The sequence below is a fragment of the Oncorhynchus mykiss genome, chromosome 10 (assembly GCF_013265735.2).
Source record: "Oncorhynchus mykiss isolate Arlee chromosome 10, USDA_OmykA_1.1, whole genome shotgun sequence".
Taxonomy (NCBI): Eukaryota; Metazoa; Chordata; class Actinopteri; order Salmoniformes; family Salmonidae; genus Oncorhynchus; species Oncorhynchus mykiss.
In genome coordinates, this window is record NC_048574.1 from 41,294,735 (window position 1) to 41,314,038 (window position 19,304).

At 44.6% G+C, this 19,304-nt stretch overlaps 1 protein-coding gene across 8 annotated transcripts in view; it reads right to left on the reverse strand.

Annotated features, from left to right (window-relative positions):
- LOC110533890 (roundabout homolog 2) overlaps positions 1–19,304 on the reverse strand; it is a 184,927-nt gene that overhangs the window by 37,911 nt on the left and 127,712 nt on the right. For 5 of the 8 annotated variants that reach the window (XM_021618476.2, XM_021618474.2, XM_021618473.2 and 2 more), the window contains exons 5-9: positions 19,152–19,290; positions 16,715–16,851; positions 15,234–15,245; positions 10,966–11,090; positions 9,794–9,965 (exon numbers count right to left, since the gene is read on the reverse strand). In XM_021618476.2, coding sequence (XP_021474151.2) covers positions 9,794–9,965; positions 10,966–11,090; positions 15,234–15,245; positions 16,715–16,851; positions 19,152–19,290 — 585 coding nt within the window. The remainder of the gene's footprint in view (positions 1–9,793; positions 9,966–10,965; positions 11,091–15,233; positions 15,246–16,714; positions 16,852–19,151; positions 19,291–19,304) is intronic. The other 3 variants (XM_021618477.2, XM_021618475.2, XM_021618480.2) reach the window with 1 other exon arrangement.

Genomic DNA, 19,304 nt, shown 5'->3' on the forward strand with positions numbered 1-19,304 from the left:
TTCTAGAGCTCCTATTTCCTATCACACCTCCTTCCGACTCAGAGGAACACAGCAACTCAACCAAGCAGACACCAGCCTTTTCCTCTCCCCACTCTATATGCATCTGCTAAACGGCATTTATATATATATATATATATATATATATATATATATATATATATATATATATATATATATATATATATATATATATCACATTATTATACATTGTATATGTTATCATTGCCAGCACCTCATTGTATGATTAATTGTACAACGGATATAGACGCTATTAATTGACTGTGATCAGATGCAATAGCAAAAGATTACTCCTTTCTTGCATCATTTTTCACACTCAACCACTTGATCATTCCTTCACTCCCCCGTACAGTATACAGCGACACTATTTGCATGCTGATCTATCTTTTCCGACTCGCAGGGCAAGGCTCGTTTTCTTTCCCCAAAAAATCCTTGAGCAGATGCTAATTCAATAATATGTGTGAGAGGGAGCCAATAAATGAATGGAGAGCGAGAGAGAGAGAGACAGAAAGAGACAGAGAAAAAGACAGTGACAGAGAAACAGAGAGAGAGACAGAGAGAGACAGAGAGGGTATTGAAGAAAAGCAGCATCTCCACTTCCTCCTCGAATGCCACCGCCACAGCACAACATTCAGCGCAGGGAACACATAATCCAGACCCTCCGTCCACCAATCAAAATTGGAAGCGTCAGTCACATACTGCCGATGAAGTACTGGCAAGGAATCGCTTCCTCAGTAGGCGAGATGATCTAAAACAAGTTATCAACAACAGAGAGGTCAGGTCCACAGTCAGACTGGTCCTTGTGGACCAACAGCCCCAGATATTCTTTCAACCTGTTTGAGAGACATTTAGATATAATTTTAAATTATACACACAGCAATGCAACAGGTCGCCAGTTTTTTTTAAATTGTAAAATCCCCCCTTTTTTGGAAACAATGAAAGTGCAGCAGGTTGACAGGATACAGGAAGAGAACCTTCACGAAAAGATTCACACACCACTTCATAAAAATCACCCCCAATAGACCCCCAAAAGTGATTATAGAACTCAGATGGTAAACCATCGATGCCAGGGCCTCGGCCTGATGAGAGCTGCATAACTGCATTGGACAGCTCCTGCAGAGTAATGTCAATGTTCAAAGCAACTCTCTGCTCAGGTCCCAAATGAGGAAGTCCATGTGCAGTAACAACTGAGCAGCACACAGAGGATCACAATCCTCCGCCTTATAGAGGGCAGAGTAGAAATCCACGGCATGTGTAGCACATCATCTGTGGTCACCTTCCCATCAGGGAGACAAAGGCAGAGCATTTGTTTGCGTTGCAATGTAGACTGTCCTAGGTTAAAAAACAAAACGCTAGGTGAATCCATATCCTTGAGGGTAGCAAAGCAAGACCTAATCAAGGCACCTTTCACTCACTCTTTCATCTAAAAACGACCTCAGTTCATGTCTCTTGTCCTGTAAGTTCATGACTAGTCCGGGGTCATTCTGAGTGAGTAACTTCAATTCAAAAGGTTTGATGTCCTGTTCAGTCTCTGTAACTTCAATACGAGACACTGTTGACAAAACACATGTATTTGGGCCTTCCGAACCATTTACTCAAGGACTCAAAATTCTATTTTAATAACCTTCCATTTTCCCCAAAACAACAAAACCTTTCCCCAAAACTTCACATCATGTAACATCTTAACATTAAAATACCAATAAGGTGATGACCTTTGTGAACAGGACAAGTCACAATATGGTGATCAGAGAAACTCACAGGAGTAATGTCTAACCTTCCAACCCTACTACAGTAGTGTTCAGATACATACAACCTGTCTAACCTTCTAACCCTACTACAGTAGTGTTCAGATACATACAACCTGTCTAACCTTCCAACCCTACTACAGTAGGTATCAGATACATACAACCTGTCTAACCTTCCAACCCTACTACAGTAGTGTTCAGATACATACAACCTGTCTAACCTTCCAACCCTACTACAGTAGTGTTCAGATACATACAACCTGTCTAACCTTCCAACCCTACTACAGTAGGTATCAGATACATACAACCTGTCTAATCTTCCAACCCTACTACAGTAGTGTTCAGATACATACAACCTGTCTAACCTTCCAACCCTACTTCAGTAGTGCTCAGACACATGCAAACTGTCTAATCTTCCAACCCTACTACAGTAGTGTTCAGATACATACAACCTGTCTAATCTTCCAACCCCACTACAGTAGTGTTCAGATACATACAACCTGTCTAACCTTCCAACCCTACTACAGTAGTGCTCAGATACATACAACCTGTCTAATCTTCCAACCCTACTACAGTATTGCTCAGATACATACAACCTGTCTAATCTTCCAACCCCACTACAGTATTGCTCAGATACATACAACCTGTCTAACCTTCCAACCCTTCTTCAGTAGTGATCAGATACATACAACCTGTCTAACCTTCCAACCCTACTACAGTATTGCTCAGATACATACAACCTGTCTAAACTTGCTGCACTGACACCCCCTTCATTAACGTTGAGCCATGTGTACTGCCTAACTTTCGCATTCCTTACTCTCCACACATCAGAAAGCTCAAACTCAGTTAATAAACCAGACAGGCAAATAGCTGACTGCAGGTGAGGTTCTTCAGCAGTGCGATCAACAGTAAAATCCACTGTACAGTTCCAGACCCCCCTTAAAACATACACCCCTCTTGGTCACACTCTTAAGGTTTCCTTTATTTGATCAAATACAGCAATACGCCCTGTACCCTCATTAGGAGCATAAACATAACAAAAGATTAAGAAAATAACATAATATCTGCCTTGACCAATAAAACCCAACCATTAACAATCTCTGTTGTAGATACCACAGTCACACCTAAGCCTGAAGAAAACAAAATTGCCACCCCAGCACTGAAATTAGTATATGCTGCCCCTCCGACCACATATCCCAGTCAATCGCGTTAGCCTCATCACAATGATTCTGTAAAAAAACTACATTAAGCCTTTTCTGTTTTATTACTTCTAAAACCCAAGCCCACTTATTCCTTCCCATTTCCCCATAAATATTGAGAGAACCTACCTTTGGTAAACTCAGCAAAAAAATAAACGTCTTCTCACTGTCAACTGCATATATTTTCAGCAAACTTGACATGTGTAAATATTTGTATGAACATAACAAGATTCAACAACTGAGACATAAACTGGACATAAATTGAATAATGTGTCCCTGAAAGAAACAGTCAGTATCTGGTGTGGCCACCAGCTGCATTAGTACTGCAGTGCATCTCCTCCTCATGGACTGCACCAGATTTGCCAGTTCTTGCTGTGAGATGTTACCCCACTCTTCCACCAAGGCACCTGCAAGTTCCCAGACATTTCTGGGGGGGAATGGCCCTAGCCCTCACCCTCTGATCTAACAGGTCCCAGATGTGCTCAATGGGATTGAGATCCGGGCTCTTCGCTGGCCATGGCAGAACACTGACATTCCTGTTATTCAGGAAACCGCGCACAGAACGAGCAGTATGGCTGTTGGCATTGTCATGCTGGAGGGTCATGTCAGGATGAGCCTGCAGGAAGGGTACCACATGAGGGAGGAGGATGTCTTCCCTGTAACGCACAGCATTGAGATTGCCAGCAATGACAACAAGCTCAGTCCGTCGATGCTGTGACACACCGCCCCAGACCATGACGGACCATCCACGTCCAAATCGATCCCGCTCCAGAGTACAGGCCTCGGTGTAACGCTCATTCCTTCGACGATAAACGCGAATCCGACCATCACACCTGGTGAGACGAAACCACCACTCGTCAGTGAAGAGCAGTCCTGTCTGGTCCATCGACGGTGGGTTTGTGGCAATAGGTGACGTTGTTGCCGGTTATGTCTGGTGACGACCTGCCTTACAACAGGCCTACAAGCCCTCAGTCTAGCCTTTCTCAGCCTATTGTGGACAGTCTGAGCACTGATGGAGGGATTGTGTGTTCCTGGTGTAACTCGGGCATTTGTAGGCGTCTCACAGTACTGACATTGCAATTTATTGCCCTGGCCACATCTGCAGTCCTCATGCCTCCTTGCAGCATGCCTAAGGTACATTCACGCAGATGAGCAGGGACCCTAGGCATCTTTCTTTTGGTGTTTTTCAGAGTCAGTAGAAAGGCCTCTTTAGTGTTCTAAGTGATCATAACTGTGACCTTAATTTCAACAACCATTCCACAGGTGCATGTTCATTAATTGTTTATGATTCATTGAACAAGCATGGGAAACCGTGTTTAACCTCTTGAACCTATAGGGGCGCTGTGTCATTATTGGATAAAAAGACGTGCCCGTTTTAAGCGCAATATTTTGTCACGAAAAGATGCTCGACTATGCATGGAATTGACAGCCTTGGAAAGACACAACTCTGACGTCTCCAAAACTGCAAAGATATTATCTGTGCGTGCCCCAGAACTAATGCAACAGGCGAAACCAAGATGATGTTTCATACAGGAAATGCCCCGGATTCTGAAGGCGCTGTGTTCCAATGTCTCCTTATATGGCTGTGAATGCGCCAGGAATGAGCCTACGCTTTCTGTATATTCCCCGAGGTGTCTGCAGCATTGTGACGTGTTTGTAGGCATATCATTGGAAGATTGACCATAAGAGACTACATTTACCTGGTGTCCCGCCCGGTGTCCTGTGTGCGTAATCAGTAAGTCCATGCGCGTTCCATTTCTTCAGAATTGAAAGTAAACTGCCACGATGGATTTTATCGTCGATAGATATGTGAAAAACACCTTGAGGATTGATTCTAAACATCATTTGCCATGTTTCTGTCGATATTATGGAGTTAATATTTGGAAAAAAGTTTGCGTTTTAATGATTTTTTATTTTTTTTATTTTTTTTTCCCTTACCCAAACGTGATGAACAAAACGGAGTGATTAGTCGACACAAATAATATTTTTTGTAAAAACGGAACATTTGCTATCTAACAGAGTCTCCTCATTGAAAACATCTGAAGTTCTTCAAAGGTAAATTATTTTATTTGAATGCTTTTATGGTTTTTTGTGGAAAATGTTGCATGCTGAATGCTAGGCTTAATGCAATGCTAGGCTATCAATACTCTTACACAAATGCTTGTTTAGTTATGGTTCAAAAGCATATTTTGAAAATCTGAGATGACAGTGTTGTTAACAAAAGGCTAAGCTTGAGAGCAAATAGATTAATTTCATTTCATTAGCCATTTTCATGAATAGTTAATGTTGTGTTATGCTAATGAGCTTGCTGATAGATTTACACAATCCTGGATACAGGGGTTTTTTCATAGCTAAACGTGACGCAGAAAACGGAGCGATTTGTCCTAAACAAATAATCTTTCAGGAAAAACGGAACATTTGCTATCTGAGAGTCTCCTCATTGAAAACATCTGAAGTTCTTCAAAGGTAAATTATTTTATTTGAATGCTTTTCTGTTTTTTTGTGTAAATGTTGCCAGCTGAATGCTAATGCTAAATGCTACGCTAAATGCTACGTTAGCCATCAATACTGTTACACAAATGCTTGTTTTGCAATGGTTGAGAAGCATATTTTGAAAATCTGAGATGACAGTGTTGTTAACAAAAGGCTAAGCTTGAGAGCTAGCATATTTATTTCATTTCATTTGCGATTTTCATGAATAGTTAACGTTGCGTTATGGTAATGAGCTTGAGTCTGTATTCACGATCCCGGATCCGGGATGGGGAGATCAGAAAGGTTAAACCCTTTACAGTGAGATGTGCAAAGTTATTTGGATTTTTACGAATTATCTTTGAGATTACCTCCATATAACAAAGAGAAAGGAAAAGCAGAAGAAACCACAGAGAAACCAGACAAAGAGAAAAAAAACACCATATGAGGCATGATCGTCATCATTGTTTTAATTTTCTCTTAACCTTTCCCCAATACCTTCTGCTGCCATGACAGCAGTAACAACATTATTCAAGTGGAAACGCTTCTTCACACTCAACTGGACTAACCCTACCATCTTCTGTACCACCACAGCTAACCTCACAAACTTATCAATATCAAAAAAATCTGCCAATTTGACAGATTTCCCAAACGTCTGATCCAGGAACCTATTTACCTCCTCTAGATTCGAAATTGAGTCGTCGCCAGCTGCTATCATATCAGGAGAGATGTCCTTCTCCTGATCTTCCTCAACTGGAGTGGCAGGTAGCCTAGTGGTTAGAGCATTGGGCCAGTAACTGAAAGATTGCTAGATCAAATCTCCGAGCTGACAAGGTATACTGGAGAACTTATATGTATTGCTTTGAATCTTTTTATTGAATTTATCTTATTAACACTTTGTTCTAGCTAGCTATTTGTGTAGGTAGCTATCAAGTAAACGTTATTCTGCCCCTGAACAAGGCAGTTAACCTTTTTGGGATAGGGGGCAGCGTTTTCACTTTTGGATGAATAGCATGCCCAGAGTGAACTGCCTCCTACTCTGTCTCAGATGCTAATATATGCATATTATTATTAGTGTGGGATAGAAAACACTCTGAAGTTTCTAAAACTGTTTGAATGATGTCTGTGAGTATAACAGAACTCATATGCAGGCAAAAACCTGAGAAAAATCCAACCAGGAATTGGGACATCTGAGGTTTGAAGTTTTTCAAAGCTTGGCTGTGGAATATGGATACAGTTGCACTTCCTACGGTTTCCACTAGATGTCAACCATTTTTAGAAACGTGAATGAGAATACTACTATAAAGGAGGGGCTCATGAGACCTGTTTGGGTCAGTGGTCTCTCAGGCTCGTGACGCGTGCTCCCGACAGAGTTACCTCTCGTTCCAGTGCTTTTCATCAGACATAGGAATTCTCTGGTTGGAACATTATTGATGTTTTATGTTAATAACATCCTAACGATTGATTCCATACATCGTTTGACTTGTTTCTACGACCTGTAAGGAACTTTTCGAGTTTTTGTCTGGACGAAGTGCTCGCGCCTCATTTAAATGAATTAGTGGGTTGAAACAAGTGGCTATTTGGACATAAATGAAATCTGACACAGCGGTTGCATTAAGGAGAAGGCTATCTTTAATTATATGAATAACCCTTGTATCTTTTATCAATGTTTATTATGAGTATTTCTGCAAAATCACCGGATGTTTTGGAATCACAACATTACTGCACGTAAGGCGCCAATGTAAACTGAGATTTTTGGATATAAATATGCACATTATCGAACAAAACATACATGTATTGTGTAACATGATGTCCTATGAGTGTCATCTGATGAAGATCATCAAATGTTAGTGATTCATTTTATCTATATTTCAGCTTTTTGTGACTCCTATCTTTGGCTGGAAAAATGGCTGTTTTTTTGACTTGGCTATGACCTAACATTTTTTCAATCGGACACGATGCGTAGATTAACAAGATGTTTATCTTTCATTTGCTGTATTGGACTTATTAATGTGTGAAAGTAAAATATTTTGAAAAAATATTTTTGAATTTCGCGAGCTGCCTTTTCAGCGGAATGTTGTCGAGGGGTTCTGCTAGCGGAACGCCTGTGCTAGAAAAGTTTACCCACTGTTCCCAGGCTGTCATTGTAAATAAGAATTTGTTCTTAACTGACTTGCCTTGTTAAACAAAATAATTTTAAACTTAGGCCACAGACCCCTCACATCCCTCTCCCCACTTGTATCAGTGGGCCAGAAGCATAACATCCTGCATACCACTGCTGGCTTGCTTCTGAAGCTAAGCAGGGTTGGTCCTGCTCAGTTCCTGGATGAGAGACCAGATGCTGCTGGAAGTGGTGTTGGAGGGCCAGTAGGAGGCACTCTTTCCTCTGGTCTAAAAAAAATATCCCAATGCCCCAGGGCAGTGATTGGGACACTGCCCTGTGTAGGGTGCTGTCTTTCGGATGGGATGTTAAACGGGTGTCCTGACTCTCTGAGGTCATTAAAGATCCCATGGCACTTATCATAGGGGTGTTAACCCCAGTGTCCTGGCTAAATTCCCAATCTGGCCCTCAAACCATCACGGTCACCTAATAATCCCCAGTTTACAATTGGCTCATTAATCCCCCTCCTCTCCCCTGTAACTATTCCCCAGGTTGTTGCTGCAAATGAGAATGTGTTCTCAGTCAACTTACCTGGTAGAATAACGGATAAATAATCAGGGATCTCCTCCACTACCTCAGAGACTAGTTCCGCCTGAACCCCCTCCTGAACCCCATTACTTGTAGAGGACATCTCCTCCACTACCTGGGAGACTAGCTCTGCCTGAACCCCATCACTCATACTGGGCATCTCTTCACCAGTCTGGGGAAATGGCTCCCCAGATCCATCCTTACCTCCTGCAACAATATTTTTCTGCTGCACATCAGACGCTATATTCCCCTCTGGCACAAGCTGCAACTCAGTACCCTCAACACGGACAACTTGTTCCTCAGCAACAGGCGCTTGTGACTGCTGTACCATTCTCGGCCCACCTTTCCCTACATCAGTGGGTTACGAGGACCGCCTGCGCCCCTCCCTCTGCCCTGTCTCTTTTCGGGCAAGCCTGTCGCTTAGGGCCAACATCCCCACACTCAAAACACTGTTGACTATCCGTAGTAGCATAAGCCATAGTCTGTTGTCATACTTGACTTTAAATGATAACTCCAAAGTTTACTCCGTTGAGTCCAAAAACATAAACACCTGTCGACGAAACGTCATAACCTGTTTCAAAGCCAGGTTTTGCAACCCAATGGGACAATCTTAATTGAAAGGAAGAGAAAAGAGACAGAGCGAGAGAGAGAAACAGAGAGAGTGAGAGACAGAGAGAGAGGAGGGCAAACAGCTCCCAACTGGCAATACCTCAGCACTTAAGATAATGATGCTCCTCGAGAGGAGGAGAGAAGTGTAAATGTAACACTCCATCAGGGAGGGAGTTTTCATCTGAACAGTTTCACTCTTTTCAGGATATTCATGGCCTCTCTATGGTTCCCACAGTGAGACGCTAATGAAATGGATGAAGGCATTTGACCGATTAGCTCCTGCAGCGTTTGGCACATCACATCTCAGCCAAGATAAGTGCCAAGCATTAAACAGACAGCCTCTGACGCATTTTATGGCCAGCCCTTCAGTCAATGTTTTCAAGCAAGCGTGTGTGTGTGTAACGTCTGCTTCCAACTCACACTCTCAAACACATAGATCCCCTGAACGCAGCTCACTCTCTAGATCCCAATCACCTGAATTCTGATCACCTGTTCACAAACCTGTATGTCATCATCACACACTCCTTAGTTCAGTTCTTTGCACCCCATCATTGTGAGGTATTGTTTGTTTTTGTGACACTCTTATTCGGAGTGCTGTGTTTCCCGAAATGTAATTCTCCCGTGTATGATAGTTTTGGCCTGCCTCACTAACGACGCCTTTTCCATATTCCCTGCCTGTACTTTAGCCTTTCGGATTTCCTGTATCAACCTATTGCCTGATCTCCCGGACAACGTTACTAGGCTTTTCCCTGCCTGTACTGTTGCCTTTTTGGACTGTGTATGACCTTCTGCCTGCCCCTGGACCCAGCTACCTGCCTCCTCCTGTAATAAACACCTCCTGCGCCCTGCGCTTAAAACCAGCTCTCTGTCTCCCATGTTCGTTACAGTGTTTGTGTGCTTGCATTTAGCTGTGCATTGTTCTCAGGCAAGGCGCACAATTGTGTTGGCAAAGGTTCTGCAGGTGTCTGTTGGTTAGGATATGCATCTGCAGGTGCACAGTGTCTGCAGTGTCTTGTGTGTGTGTGTGTGTGTGTCCACGGTGTATACGTGCTGTGTGCTCTCACCGTCTGCCACCTCCAGCTGAGCCTTGGCCAGGATGCTGCCGGCCACAGTGAGGGCCTGGCAGGTGTAGTAGCCTGCATCAGAGCGCTGTACACAGGAGATGGTCAGCTCTCCACTGACTGACACTGACACACGGCTGTCTCCCTGGGCTGGCTGGCTTGGGAACAGCAGATCCTGGAAAGATAGGAGAGACTCATTAACATGGTGTTTTGTCCTGTGCCCAATAGAAAACCAGCAGGAAACATGGCGAGATACAATTGACATGTTGCAGTTAATAGCGAGGGTGAATAGTACATGTTAACTGTCCAGTGCTAAATGGTTAATACATTCAGTTAGTTATATAAGAGATGTGAAGGAAGAGGAGAGACATTTAGAGTGACAGGAATTAAACAGAGGGAGTTTTAATTGCAGTGAGTGTCATCCTTGGCAATACAATGCTATATAACAGTATGGTCCCACACACCACACATGTGCAATGCGAGAGCACACTGCATTGACTAAAAAGCACCAACAAGTCAAACCAATCATCTGGAGCCTTACTCTGTTTTCCTCCATGTCCATTCTCAGTGTTTATTACTGACTAGCGCTCCTATTCACTCACTTATCCTAGAAATGTGTGTGTAATTCAGTAGTAAGTGTGGGGGCAGAGGGGTCAGGGTCCTCTATCTGCTCAAGGTGGTTAGTCATTTACACTGTGGGTGAGAGGCGGTCAGCCCTGCGCGTGATGAAGCCCTGCAGTAGGGGTCTTGACATTGAGTGAGTCCTCACTGCCGCCCACTCATAGCCTTGAGATCTCGATCTCTCTATCGCTTAAATGAGATTTTTCCCCATTCCGCGTCCTGAGAGCAGACAAACGGAGGGGAAGGCAAGGACATTAGCCTAATCCCATTATGCCTAATGACGCTAATGTAGCAAATTAATGCTGTTTCTTGTGAAAGAAATGGCTGGTCAGAGCATGCGGGGTGGACTGATGATTGATGGCCACTTCATTATGTGACTGTCACGGGGACGGGAGTCCTGACCCCTCTGGTCCGATGAGCCTAGCCACAGTCCAATCAGGACCAAACCTTCATGTCTCAATTAAGACAATTAGGAGAAGGCAAGAGCTAACACACGCAGGCACAGTCAAGTATGCAGACATTCAACACACGTTATTCAAACAGGTGTTTCTTACCTGGCTGCCCTCTCGTTGCCAGAACACAGTGGGTTGGGGGTTGCCCTTGGTCTCACAGGGGAAGGTGGCTGTGCGCCCCTGAGCCACGATCTGGTCCCGGGGTCGCACCACAAACTGGGGAGCCTCTGAAGACCAAAGGTCAGAGAAGTGAAACCACTGTCACCACAACACAGCAGGAAGACATTTAGAGTCAGTTCTGATTATGTGCAAAAACGAATCAAGGGAAGCAACAGGTTACAGCTACAGGCTACAAGCTACAGGCTACAGGGAACATGCAACAGGTGAGTGTCTAGTAGTCTCTCTGAAGAAACATTACTACAGGTACCAGACCATACAGACCATTCATCCTGCTGGCCACAAACCTGAATGAATGAAACCAACTCATGAGCACGGGTGCTTTTACATACATTCTCCCCTTGTAGTCTCTACATCAGAACTACTGCATATCAACTACAATATCTTGACCAGCAAGTTGGAGAAACAGAGTGGTTACAACTAACTTAACAACACACAACTAAATGGAGGGCTGGGTTGGGTGGTTCAAACTAAGGAGGTACATGTGCATGTATTCGTATGTTGAATAATCAGGTGTGAATGTGTGCAGGTGTTAATGGGTGTGTATGTACAGTACCAGTCAAAAGTTTGGACACACCACAATATATTTTATATTTGAGATTCTTCAAAGTAGCCACCCTTTGCCTTGATGACAGCTTTGCACACTCTTGGCATTCTCTCAACCAGCTACATGCATTTCAATTAACAGGTGTGCCTTGTTAAAAGTTCATTTGTGGAATTTCTTTATTATTTATTTCCTTCTTATTGAGTTTGAGCCAATTGCGACAAGGTAGGGGGGGGGGGGGGTACACAGAAGATAGCCCTATTTGGTGAAAGACCATATTATGTCAAGAACAGCTCAAATAAGCATAGAGAAACGAGAGCCCATCATACTTTAAGACATGAAGGTCAGTCAATCTGGAACATTTTAAGAACTTTGAAAGTTGCTTCAAGTGCAGCCGCAAAAACCATCAAGCGCAATGATGAAACTGACACTCATGATGACCGACACAGGAAGACCCAGAGTTACCTCTGCTGCAGAGGATAAGTTCATTAGAGTTAACTGCACCTCAGATTGCAGCCCAAATAAATGCTTCACAGAGTTCAAGTAACAGACACATCTCAACATCAACTGTTCAGAGGAGACTGCATGAATCAGGCCTTCATGGTTGAATTGCTGCCAAGAAACCACTACTAAAACACCAAAAAGCAGAAGAAACTTGCTTGGGCCAAGACACACAAGTGGAATAGACAGTAGACCGGTGGAAATCTGTCCTTTGGTCTGATGAGTCCAAATGTTAGGTTTTTGGTTCCAACTGCCATGTCTTTGTGAGACGCAGAGTAGGTGAACGGACGATCGCCGCATGCGTGGTATCCACTGTGAAGTATGAAGGTGTGATGGTGCTTTGCTAGTGACACTGTCAGTCATTTATTTAGAATTCAAGGCCCACTTAACCAGCATGGCTACCACAGCATTCTGCAGTGATACACCATCCCATCTGGTTTGCGCACCTCCACACCTCCAGGCTGTGTAAGGGCTATTTGACCAAGAAGGAGAGTGATGGAGTGCTGCATCAGATGCTCAGCATATGTGGGAACTCATTCAAGACAGTTGGAAAAGCATTCCTCATGAAGCTGGTTGAGAGAATGCCAAGAGTGTGCAAAGCTGTCATCAAGGAAAAGGGTGGCTACTTTGAAGAATCTAAAATCTAAATTATAAACTGGGTGGTTCGAACCCTGAATGCTGATTGGCTGACACCTGTGCTATATCAGACCATATACCACGGGAATTACTGCTCTAAGTATGTTGGTAATACAGTTTATAATAGCAATAAGTCACCTCGGGGGTTTGTGGTTTATGGCCAATAAAAATGTAAAAAAGCAAACTTAACATGTGTAAATATTTGTATGAACATAAGATTCAACAACCGAGACATAAGCTGAACAAGTTCCACAGAAATGTGACAAACAGAAATTGAATAATGTGTCCCTGAACAAAGGGGGTGTTAAAATCTGAAGTAAGAGTCAGTATCTGGTGTGGCCACCAGCTGAATTAAGTACTGCAATGCATCTTCTCCTCATGGACCGCATCATATTTGCCAGTTTTTGCTGTGAGATGTTACCCCACTCTTACACCAAGGCACCTGCAAGTTCCCAGACATTTATGGGGGGGAATGGCCCTAGTCCTCACCCTCCGATCAAACAGGGCCCAGATGTGCTCAAACATGCTCAATGGGATTGAGATCCGGGCTCTTCGCTGGCCATGGCAGATAACTGACATTCCTGTCTTGCAGGAAATCATCCACAGAACAAGCAGTATGGCTGGTGGCATTGTCATTCTGGAGGGTCATGTCAGGATGAGCCTGCAGGAAGGGTACCACATGAGGGAGGAGGATGTCTTCCCTGTAACGCACAGCATTGAGATTGCCTGCAATGACAACAAGCTCAGTCCGATGATACTGTGACACACCGCTCCAGACCATGACGGTCCCTCGACCTCCAAATCGATCCCGCTCCAGAGTACAGGCCTCGGTGTAATGCTCATTCCTTCAACGTTAAACGCGAATCCGACCATCACCCCTGGTGAGACAAAACCTTGACTTGTCAATGAAGAGCACTTTTTGCCAGTCCAGCGATGGTGGATTTGTGCCCATATGCGACATTGTTGCCGGTGATATCTGGTGAGGACCTGCCTTACAACAGGCCTACAAGCCCTCAGTCCAGCCTCTCTCAGTCTATGGTGGACAGTCTGAGCACTGTACCTGTCCCGCAGGTGTGATGTTCAGATATACCGATCCTGTGCAGGTGTTGTTACACGTGGTCAGCCACTACGAGGACGATCAGCTGTCCGTCTTGTTTCCCTGTAGCACTGTCTTAGGCGTCTCACAGTACGGACATTGCAATTTAATGCCCTGGCCACATCTGCAGTCCTTATGCCTCCTTGCAGCATGCCTAAGGCACATTCATGCAGATGAGCAGGGACTCTGAGCATCTTTCTTTTGGTGTTTTTCAGAGTCAGTAGAAAGTGTCCTAAGTTTTCACAACTGTGACGTTAATTGCCTACTATCTGTAAACTGTTAGTGTCTTAACGACCATTCCACAGGTGCATGCTCATTAATTGTTTATGGTTCATTGAACAAGCATGGACAATAGTGTTAAAACCCTTTACAATGAAGATCTGTGACCTTATTTGGAATTTTACAAATTATCTTTGAAAGACAGGGTCCTGAAAAGGGGACATTTCTTTTTTTGCTGAGCTTATATCACGGCTAAGGGCTGTATCCAGGCACTCCACTTTGCGTCGTGATATATTGGCCATATACTACACCCCCTCGGGCCTTATTGCTTAATTATATTTGGATTTGTTTAACAGTTTTTTGGTTACTACATGATTCCATATGTGTTATTTCAAAGTTTTGATGTCTTCACTATGTCACGGCCTGATCCGTTTCACCTGTCCTTGTGCTTGTCTCCACCACCTCCAGGTGTCGCCCATCTTCCCCACTTATCCTCTGGGTATTTATACCTGTGTTTTCTGTCTGTCTGTGCCAGTTGGTCTTGTTTGTCAAGCTTACCAGCGGTCGTCCTGTCAGCGCCTGTCTTTTCCCTGCCTCTCTTTTTCTCGTCCTCCTGGTTTTTGACCCTTGACTGTCCTGACCCTTTACCCGCCCGCCTGACCACTCTGCCTGACCCTGACCCTGAGCCTGCCTGCCGTCCTGTACCTTTGCTCCACCTCTGGATTACTGAACTCTGCCTGTCCCTGACCCTGAGCCTGCCTGACGTCCTGTACCTTTGCTCCTACTCTGGATTACTGAAATCTGCCTGTCCCTGACCCTGAGCCTGCCTGCCGTCCTGTACCTTTGCTCCTACTCTGGATTAGTGAACTCTGCCTGTCCCTGACCTGTCATTTGCCTGCCTCTGTGCTTACAATAAACATTGTTACTTCACACAGTCTGCACTTGGGTCGTACCTTGATTCCTGATACGCTATTATTCTACAATGTAGAAAGTAGTCAAAATAAAGAAAAACCCTTGCGTGAGTAGGTGTGTCCAAAATGTTGACTGGTACTGTAAGTCTAGGAATATTTATTGAGCTTTAGCATGTGTGTATATGTGTGTGTGTGTGTGTGTGTGTGTGTGTGTGCATGTGTGTATGTTGTGTGTGACAGCGAAAAAGAAAGCAATGCATGCACAATGGGATCAGCTCATACTTACCAACAGGACGAGCTGGTGACAGAACAATGGTATGGGTGGGTGAGGACAAAACACAAGATGGAGAAGAGGAGAGGAGGAGAGGATAGGAGAGGGAAAGAAAAAACATGGAAATCAGAAATGAATGACGTGGTGTTGGGTACAAAACTCCAGCAGGTAAGGAGCAGGAGAATGGGGCTCAGGAAAAGGAAATAAAACCTGGGTGTCATCATTGACGGGTGTATAGTTTAACACAATAGCCTTGTACACTTAGGCGTATTCACCGATGTGGGAACGCCACAGAATTGTCACTTAACAATGTGCTGATGTGAAAGCAAAAGACAGAAAGCTGGATCCCTCAACCTCTTCACCTCAAATACCCTGAAAACACTTTCTCACGCCACCAATTCTCCTATTAACATCCCAGTTGACAGAGGACACAGTGAGGTGTTTTGATATTGCAGGCGAGGTGGAATGGATAGTGAGATACGGGGTGGGTAACACAATTGGTTCTGGTTAAGTTGCTCATATCTGAGTGGAGGCTGGAAGTCCTGGTGCATTCATCCAGACTGGGCCCTGGGAGAGCAGCGAGATCACACCAGATAGACTTTAGTATTCAACGTTTGTCCAGGTCCCCAGGACGTCGGGAGATGCCTTCAGTACTGTCCACTCGGGGCAACGTGAGCATGTGTTAATCTCCTCGGTTTGGGGCTTGCTAGGACGTTGAGGATAGGGATTAAACCAAGGGCTTAAACTGTTTCAACTCAGAGGATCGAGGGTTCAATCTTATGCCAAACCTTGACCCTTACCTTTTCCCTTACATGTACCTGTACCTTATCCCAAACCTTATCCCTTACATGTACACTTACCTTATCCCAAACATTATGCCTTACATGTACACTTACCTTATCCCAAACATTATCCCTTACATGTCTCCTTACCTTATCCCTTACATGTCTCCTTAGCTTATCCCAAACCTTATCCCTTACATGTACCCTTACCTTATCCCTTACATGTCTCCTTACCTTATCCCAAACCTTATCCCTTACATGTACCCTTACCTTATCCCAAACCTTATCCTTTACATGTACCCTTACCTTATCCCAAACATTATCCCTTACATGTACCCTTACCTTATCCCAAACCTTATCCCTTACATGTGCCCTTACCTTATCCCAAACCTTATCCTTTACATGTACCCTTACCTTATCCCAAACATTATCCCTTACATGTACCCTTACCTTAACCAGTCGGAATTAATGCCTAAACTTACCGTCAAGTTTTTTCTGTTTTAGGAAAAATGTTGAATCGTGAAGTGAGACTGTTCTTGTTGGGGAGAGAGTAGGACTGAGCCCAGCTCTGGGCTCACAGCAGGCAATAACGCTTACATGGTGGGGTGGGGGAGAGGAATGGCCTGGGCCCACCCTGCAGAGACTGTTACCACAGCTCCAGGAACAGGATTAGTGACAGGTGTCTGGCTGTCTCCAACAGTAGCCTGTACTCACCCCTGACAGTGAGAGTAGCCGAGGCCTCCACTTTGCCCACACGGTTCTCGGCCACGCAGGTGAAGGTTCCCTGGTCCCCGGCCGACGCCTTCTTGATTCTCAGGAGAAAATCCTCCTTCTCATATCGGATGTCATACCTGGGGAAGGAGAGGGGGAGAGGAGCAGTTTACATTAGAGTGAAGTCTAGCTTGCAGTAATCAGTCTCACACCTCTGCCGGCTTGCATGCCACGACTGTTTAGATAAACGGCTGCTTTGAAACGACTGGAAAAGGGGGCAAAGTTCTGTATAAATAACAATTTCACAAAAACAATTTACTGTTTGCTTACTACAGTAAGTAACCCATTCTGGGACATTTCAGAGTAAAGCTTACATAAAATAATAGGTTGTGGATATAGGCTGTTTGAAGAATAAAGCGAGGCTTCCTGAGGTACTTAAGACTCCCTGCAGCAGAGAGACTGTTCTGCTACATAGGAGGAGGAGAAGGGGGGCCAATTATTCAGGGATGAAAGGCATGGCAAAATGAAAGGTGCTTTCAGCTGGAACCTTGACTGTTCCTCTGTTTCAATATTTATGAAGAAGGGCACCCACTGTGGGGTGCGTGCGTGAGTATGTGTGTGTGCGAGTGAGAGAGAGAAAGCGAAAGAAAGAGAGAGAGAGAGCGAAAGAGAGAGAGAGAGAGAGAGAGAGAGAGAGAGAGAGAGAGAGAGAGATAAAGAGAGAGAGAGAGAGAGAGAGAGAGAGAGAGAGAGAAAAAGCAAAATATAGAAAGAGAGAGAGCGAAAGAGAGAGAGAGAGAGAGAGAGACTATACTGTATCTAACATACTGTATCTGACACACAGACACACAGACAGACACACACAGACAGACAGACAGACAGACAGACAGACAGACAGACACTGCTACGGATGAGAAAGACTCGGCAGTAATGACTAATTCATAAAGATACACTACGCATCACAGCAGCCAGCTAGTCTCAGCAGTGAGAGAAACAGCAGTCCTAACAGAGCAGGGCTAACAGTCCATCACTCAGGGGCAGAGGGTTTGACATGGCTACAGAGCATGGAGCATTATGGAGCTGGACTCACCCCTCTAAGGGGCCTCCTCTGGTCTCTGAAGCAGACAGACCAGCAGCCTGTAAACCTGTCTAGTCTTCCATGCCATCTGGATATGTGAGATGAGCAGAGCAGTGAAACACAATGACGGGGGACATGGCGGGAGGGGTCACGGATCCAAGAGACGGTGAGAAAAGTGAGGGGGAAAATATCGCTCAAGCTTTTCTGTCCGTTCGGACAGTTGGTCTGTCTGACTGAACCTTGTGAAGACTCCAGTCACGTCATGTCTCTGACCCACATACACACCTCCTTGGAGGGCCGGTCTGAGAGGGATGGAGGGATGGGGAAAGAGAGGGAGGGAGGGTGAGAGAGAGAGGCTGAGAGAAAGAAAGAGAGAAGGGAGGAAGTCTGGTCTGGATGTAGGGGATGTTTCTGGAGTCATGGGGAAGAAGGGAGTAAGGAGTGAGCAGACTGACAGACAGACTCTACTCTATCCCTGTCTGAGAGAGCACTCCCCACAGCCACATCCTGTCTCAGACACATGCTGCTGCTGCTGTACCACCACCAACACTCTCACACACCACTACTTTAGTGTAGCTACTTCCTTTAGAAATACACACTTATGCCATGGAGGGAAAAACACATTTCCTCTCACGCAGATCCCAATATGGTCAAAAGACGTCATATGGGATTAAATATTGACAAACTGTGAATCATGGTAAATGTAGAGTCATGGTAAATGTAGTTTTATGCTGTGGACTTAAACACACATTGACTCCATTGGCAGCATGGTCCTGACATGATACAAAGTAATGGCCTAAACAGAGGACCTTGTTAGACCTGGGGCCTTGTGTAGTGTAGCTACATACACGTAATTATTATTTTGTAGTCTAGCTAGGACTGCTATAGCATAGAAAATCAAGAGCTCAAATACTAAAATATACATCCAGAAATAGAGATAGAAAGGACGAAGGATAGTAAAGAAATTCAATTTGTGGATTCATACATTGTGAACGCAATGCCTGCACACGCGACATAAATGGCAATGTACAGAATACTCATGCCCTCACACACACGGACAGCATACACGTCAGCCTGAAAAACACACTAGATCCACTTTGTACCTCAGGGTAGCACGCGCATAGTAAGTGCAATAGCTGACACTTCATCTGGGTTTAAGGACAGGACTGTGGGCTTTGGGAAATAATGTTAGGTGATCCAAGCTGTAGCAACATGTCAGGACTTTACCTGCTGTAGACTGGGACTCATTAGTCCTGTCTCACAATCCATATGAACACCTGTTTCAACCACCACAGCCACAGCAGGAACTCATAGAACACACGGTCACACACACACAAACACAGACACTCCGTCTCTCCTCACCTGCCACGGGGTATATCCACGTCGTCCTTCCTCCAGCGTAATGAGGGAGGTGGGTCTCCCTGTACCTGACACCTGAGTTCCACACTCTCCTCCACCAGGACCACCTGGTTCACCGGCCGACGGACAAACGTGGGTCTCTCTGGACAACCACAC